The 6,631-nt window shown below is 44.5% G+C and overlaps 1 protein-coding gene across 1 annotated transcript; it reads left to right on the top strand.

Annotated features, from left to right (window-relative positions):
• Window positions 1–661: 661 nt before the first annotated feature.
• On the top strand, window positions 662–6,543 carry CSUI_001348 (dead deah box helicase domain-containing protein; the record flags this gene model as incomplete). The annotated part of the gene is made up of 5 exons (XM_068061554.1): window positions 662–1,516; window positions 1,933–3,947; window positions 4,478–4,706; window positions 5,306–5,557; window positions 6,416–6,543. Coding segments are annotated over exons 1-5 (3,453 nt in total), but the record flags the coding sequence as incomplete, so codon positions are not given.
• Window positions 6,544–6,631: the final 88 nt, after the last annotated feature.

The following is a 6,631-nucleotide window of genomic DNA, read 5'->3' on the forward strand; positions in this document are numbered from 1 at the left end:
TACACCTCGTTTAAAGTTCCGGGGTACACACCCTCGCAGTGAGGAATCTTTAGGCACGCTTTTTCTTCGACATCGGTAGACTTGTCTCTTCTCTCCCTCTTTTTCTTTTCATTTCTTCTTTTTCGCTTCCGTAGCTGATTCGTCTATATATATGTACATACATATATATATAGATAGATGTACATGAACTCTTCTTTTCTCTCTGATGAGTAGATCGGCAGCGCAGTAGGTAGATCTATATAAATGGTTAGATGGACATTCTATAGTCCAGAAGAAGAAGAGCAAGAAAGAAGCTTAAGAAGTGTGTATTTCACAGAAGTGAAGTCTAGGTAGACGGACGGCGTCTCTCTACAGTCTCTCTCTTAACTACCTGCCAGCTATTTTTTCTTCAAGACGGGCATCCTGCCTTTCTCTCCTTTCTTCTTCTTTTCTTTTCATCTTTCTTCTTTTCTTTTTTCCTTCGCCCCTCTACTTCTTGTCTTGCGGTGCATGCATGGGCCGTTATGGGACTGCCTGCACTCACGTCTCAGTCGGGGAGATAAAAGATCTATCTACCCATCGATTTCTTAGGAGGTCTCTTCATACTCACTCTCTCCTTCTTATCTGTATTTCGGTCTTCTTTTCTTCTTCTTCCTCTTCTTCTAATTCTTCTTCTTGGTAGAGGAGGTTATTCTAGACTTTAGGAGGATGGTAGCTGAGCAGACTCAAGGCGAGGGAGACCACCCACCTGGCTGCCACAGTCGAAAGAGTAGCCATACGAGTAGTGGTAGTCCTAGTAGCCATACTACTACTAGTAGTAGTAGCCATGAGAAAAGCTCTTCTTTGTCTTCTTCTTTCTCTTCTTCTTTACACGCTGGAGAAAAGAGAGAGATAAGCCATCACAGCCACAGAGAGAAGAAACAAAGGGAAGAGGTTGACGCGGAGAAGAGGAAGAAAGAAGAGGAGGAAGTAGAAGAGAAAGGGAAGAAGAAGAAGGGTGACTGCGAAAAGAGAGAGGCTTCATCTTCTGGCTATACAAGGCATGCGGGAGAGAGAGAGAAAGGTGAGAAGGAGGAAGAACGAGAGAAGAGAGGTGTGAAGGATGAGAAGAAGAAGGAGAAGAAGATGAAGGATGACAAGAAGAAGAAGAAAAGAGAAGATAAGGAAGAGGTTGAGAGAAAAAGTAAAGAAAAGGATCGAGAAAGGGCGGGTGAGAAGAAATCTGTGAAGAAAAGTGACTCTTGTAAGACAGACGACGAAGAAGATGAAGAAGAAAAGAAGAAGCATAGGAATAAGAAAAGGAAATTAGAGGAAGACGAACAAGAAGAAGGAGAAAGGGAGAGAACTGACGCGAAGGACGACGATGAGGATGATGAGAAGAAGAAGAAAAAGAAAGACAGGAAAGAAGACAGAAAACACAAGGAGGATAAAAGAAAGCCGAAAGATAAGAAGAGAGAGAAAGATTCACAAGATCACAAAAGAAAAGAAGGCGAAGAAACAAATGGAGGGACTGACGGCATCACACACATTTCACAAGGTAAGTGAGTGAGACATGTGCGATGAGGAGGAAAAGTTTGAGGTGTACATACACCTGTCTCATCATTCAACTGCCGTACAGTTCTGTAGAGAACGATCTCTCCATTTTAAGAAACAAAGAGATCTTCCTAATCAGTCTTTTCTGCTAGGTCTACTGATCAGGGCTAATAGATTCTCCATCTATTTCTATATTTGTATCTATCTACCTATCTATCTATCGTTAATCTATCTCTTCCTGTCTCATTCTTCAACCCGTATACATGGATGCACTCCAGAAAGGAGAGGTCTGTCCCGTCATAACTTTTTAGCCTCTCTACATGCAGTACGGCTGAAGAGATGAGGAGAGCTGGGGTCTGTTGTATTCCTTCTCTTGTGTGTTGACATGTTCTTCTTCTCTTCTTTTCTCTTCTCTCATAGACGAAAGTGGAGATGCTCCAGGAGAGACCGCATCGATAAGCAGTCATACTACTGCCAGTATAAGCACTCATAGCAAGAAGGAGAAGGAAGAGAAGAAGAAGAAAAAGTCGAGCCACCATAGGCATCGCCATCATCGTGACTCTCTCCGTCATTCGCATCTTGGGGGGGGGGGTGAAGAAGAGAAGAAGGCCCCCTCTAGTGCAGAAGGAGGAGGAGGAGAGAATAGCGAAAAGAAAGAAGAAGAAATGATGAAGAGGAAGAAGAAAGATGGCAACAGATCGACTTCCTCTCAAACAACCTCTGATCAGTCTCATCCATCTCTTCCTCCTCGTAGTCGTTCGTGTAGTATGAGCCCGGTTACAGATGGTAGTAGTAGTAGTGATAGCTCTGCAGGTGATGCGAGCGGAGATCCTCGCCATGAAATCTCTCCGTCGCCTGCATCTTCTCAGCGCAGGGGTTCTATCGGAGTGACGGAGAGATATCATTTTCACCATGAAGGAGGTGATGAATCGATTCAAGAGCATCGAAGTAGTAGTAGGAGGAGGAGGAAGCAGGGGAACGTAAGCCGGAGAGCCCAGGATAAAGAATCCAAGGAGAAAAGAAGAAAGAAAGAAGAGGAAGAAAGATCACATAGGAGTAGGAGATCTTCAGAAAGTGATATGAGTGAATCGAGCTCCTCATCGCCATCGTCCTTCTCATCGCTAGCATCGAGTCAAAACAGCCCCGAAACCTCGCATCGACCTCACCATCGAAGCTCCAGGCAGCATCGCTCCCGAAGATCTCTTTCAAGAAGAGAAAGAAGAAGAAGAAAGAGAAGTAGTGGCGATTCTTCCTCCAGCCATACAAGTAGCAGCGACAGTAGCACTAGTAGTAGGAGTAGTGGGAGTAGAAGAGGAAGAAGTTCCTCGAGAGAAAGTCGAGAGATGTCGTTGGTATCATCTTCTTCTTCCTCTTCTCTTGATCGAAGTCTTTCAGAGGAGAAACGTGACGTTCCTGCGAATCTTCACGTAAAGGGAGAAAGACACCCTCGACAGAGAAAGAGAGAAGAAGAGAGATTTGAGGAGGACGGCCAAGGGGGGGGAAAGAAAAAGAAGAAAGAAGAAAGTTCACAGCCAGCTGGTGCCACGGAAGATCTTCGTGAAAAGGAGGATGGAAACACGGAGAAGGGAGAGAAGAAGAAAAAGAGAAGAACGTCGGCTTGTTCTCCTCCAAGTGGGGAAGCTTTGGGGCCTTCGATGCTCTCAGAGCCTCTCCATTCGAATGAACGCTCTACCGATGCTTCTTCTCCCTTGTCTTCTTCTTCTTCCTCTTCGAGCTGTTCTGTAGCCTCTCCAGGGCATGAATTCTCCAGCGCCTCTTCTCCTTGTCCTCCCTCTTCCTCTGTTTCTTCCTCTTCTTTTTCTTCTTCAGCTTCATCTACTGACACACAGAGTGGAGACATACAGAGTCATCCTTTCTCTTCTTTCTCTAGTTCACCGACTTCGTCAGATCTCTCATCTTCTCTTCCTTCTTCTCGAATCTCTTCTTCTCATTCACGACACACGTCCATCACGGTAGTAACTAGGACAGAGGGGGGGGGAGGGGGTGATCAAGGAGCACCACAGTCTGTATCTTCTTCTTCTTCCTCTTCTTCTTCTCTTCCAGGTCCAATCAGTCCGCCTGTAGACAGTCAGTTGAGCTCTGACGATGATATGGTCCTTGACGAAGATGAAGGTGAAGAAGTTGCCAAGAATCCTCGGACTTTATCGCTGTCAAGCTCTGATTCTTCTCTGAGTATAGACGATGATGGTGGGTCACCCGTAGCTAAAGATCGACAGGGCGAAGCCTCGAACGGGGAAGACCGTCTAGCTGCACGATCTTCTCATACGTCTGCCCCAGCTTTATCAGTTGAAGAGCAGCTAGCTGCGTTACAGAGGGAACTTGAAGAAGAGAATCGACGGAGGAAAGAGCAACAGCAAGAAGAGCTTCGAGAGCTCTTGTCTCTCAGAGAAAAAGAAGGAAGCACAGCTCTCGCGGTGAGTCAGTAGGAGGATCTTTCATAGACATTCCTGTCGTCTTATATACGGAGAATGATAAAGAGGATGTCTACATGACGCAGGGGAGGGAGTTCATCGTAAGATTGAGAAGGTCGAGATATCGATACAACGACGCTCGTCGCCAAAAGGGGGAAGAGACAAGACTCACCTCTATCACTACGGCCAAAAATATAGCTCCACCATATACATACATGAATCTATGGACTAGTTAAAGTACACATGGAAGGAGAGGGAAGTCGATAGAATCTTTACGCTACTACTACGATACTACAGAGAGAGAAGAGGGAAAGTGTACGACAACACAAGAATGCATGCACAGAAGATGATGATGGAGAGGAGAAGAAGTAAAGTAGGAATGAAGGCTTCCCCAGGCTTCCTTCCCTTTCCGTTCCTTCTCTTCTTTTTCGTCCGATAGAGAGGTGAACGAGATAAACGTAATGAAAGGACCAGAAAGAAGGCCTGGATGCTCCGAGTGTCTTTCTTTCTTTTGTGTCTTTGACTTTGTTTAGATTCTATTAAGTCGTTCAAATAGCCCTGAGAGAGGGCGAAGAGAGAGTGAGACGGCAGAGGGAGGAGAGAGGAGTGACCAAGGCTTAATGAAGAAGGGAGGCTGCTGGAAGGAAGAGACGGAGAAGAAGGAAGAGAATGAAAAAGAAGAAGAAAAGTTCTCTTCTTCTGATCTCCGAGAGCGCCCCACACCCACTGAAGATAGTAAAGGAGACTGCTCCTATAACGCAGGTCAGATACCACAGAAAGAAAGACAGAGAGATAGATATATACCATTCCTCCGTCTCCTCTCCTATCAGATGTATTTATTCATATATGTTAGCTGGAGAGAGAGAGAGAGAGAGATGGGTCATATGTGTCTGTTGCTTGAAGGAGGTTGTGCATACAGTTAAGGAAGATAGGGACAGATTAATCTACTTCCACATATAGGAGTCGATCTACTTCTGAAAGGAGACAGGGGAGAAGAGAAAGAAAGAGAGAGAGAGAGTGACTGCGTAGACATCCTCTAGCATTGTGGCTTGTTCAATACATAAAAGTGGATATCTGTCCCTCTGTCTTAGAGAGAGAAGATAAGTCTCTTTCTCTCTTTCTTTCCCTTTTCTTTTCTCTATCTCTCTCTCTATATCTCTCTATATCGACGTGTCAGCAAGATGAGAAAATCTCCTACTTGAGTGTAGAAGAGAGGAGATAGGAGATAGAAAGAAAGAGTTCTTTTCATCGTGAAACGCCAAGCGAAGGAGAAGAGGAAGAATGTCTTACAAGGCACGGAGTTCTAGTCAATCGAACCTTCCAAACATAGAATGGCCTTACTTTCCGTCTTTTTCTTTCAGATGAGAAGATTGGATCAGCTATAGATATCTTAGAAGACCAGAGAGTTGAAGTAGCTCTAGTAACGACTGCCTGTTCTTCTTCTTCTTCTTCCTCTGAGAGGGGTGACCGAGAGACACCCCCCCCCCCTGTAGAGAATCTTCAGGCTTGTCGAGAGAGAGGCCTCCTTAATGAAGCTCTTCTGGCAAATCTAACGCGTCTAGGCTTCAAGCGTCTCCTGCCTATACAGAGATATTCCATTCCCATTGCAGCAGGTGAGAAGAAGAACGGGAGAAAGAAGAAGACCACTTGTCTAAACCTACATTCCAACATACATGGATGAAGGCGTAAGCACATCGAAACAGGAGAGGAGGGAAGCGACAGCAGCCGCTCTCTTATTTCCCTCGGGCTAGTCACTGAAGGACCTCCGAGGAATCAATGCATGCATGAAGATGAATATTAATATCTATATCTATCTATCTATCTATGCATGTATGTATGACTGTGTGTGTGTATTTATATTTATATCTACGCAGGTGCATGACGTGTTTGCACTCAAGGCGGGCTCCTGAATGAATGAATGGATGGAAGGTGTCTCCTCTACTCGCTCAGACCTCTCTCTATACACCTTAGTTCTTTACATCTACACCTCGTTGCCAGCCTCTCTTCTTCTATATGTATGTGTGTGTGTATGTCTAGAAGACTTTTTCTTCTTTTCTTTTTCTTTCATTTCTAGCGTCGACTGTCTCGATTCACCATCTTCTTCATCGCAGCACTTCTTTCTTTCTTTCTTTCTCCTCGAATATCCTTCATTTGGAGAAGAAGCATTTCTCTCCACATCCATCTGAATCTCTATCTGTGTCTCTACACCTATGTCTCTCACCTAAGCTGTACACGTTTCTTCTATGCCTCCATGTATATAGTTACCTCTCTCTCTCTCTCTATATATATGCCATTAGGGGTATGTGGATATCCGTGTGTATTCTGATAGTCATAAGTATACATACATATATAGATGCGGTGTATATATATATGTAGAGAGAGAGAGATGTATGCATGTGTATATGTGTATGTAGATCTATGTGTATGTGTGTATAGATATGTATAGTTTTCTCGGGTGTTGTTTGCTGTAGGTGGCTATGATATATGTGGATCTGCGGCAACTGGGTCAGGCAAGACGTTAGCTTTTCTCCTGCCGCTCCTCTCCAAACTCCTCAACGCTGGACGTATCTTCAGACCCTTCTTCCCTGGAACAAGAGCTCAAGTACACACACATCTCTATCTATCTATCTATCTATCTTTGATCTACCTACCTATCAACCTTTGATCTATCTATCTATATTTATAGC

Source organism: Cystoisospora suis (assembly GCF_002600585.1).
Source record: "Cystoisospora suis strain Wien I chromosome Unknown contig_537, whole genome shotgun sequence".
NCBI lineage: Eukaryota > Apicomplexa > Conoidasida > Eucoccidiorida > Sarcocystidae > Cystoisospora > Cystoisospora suis.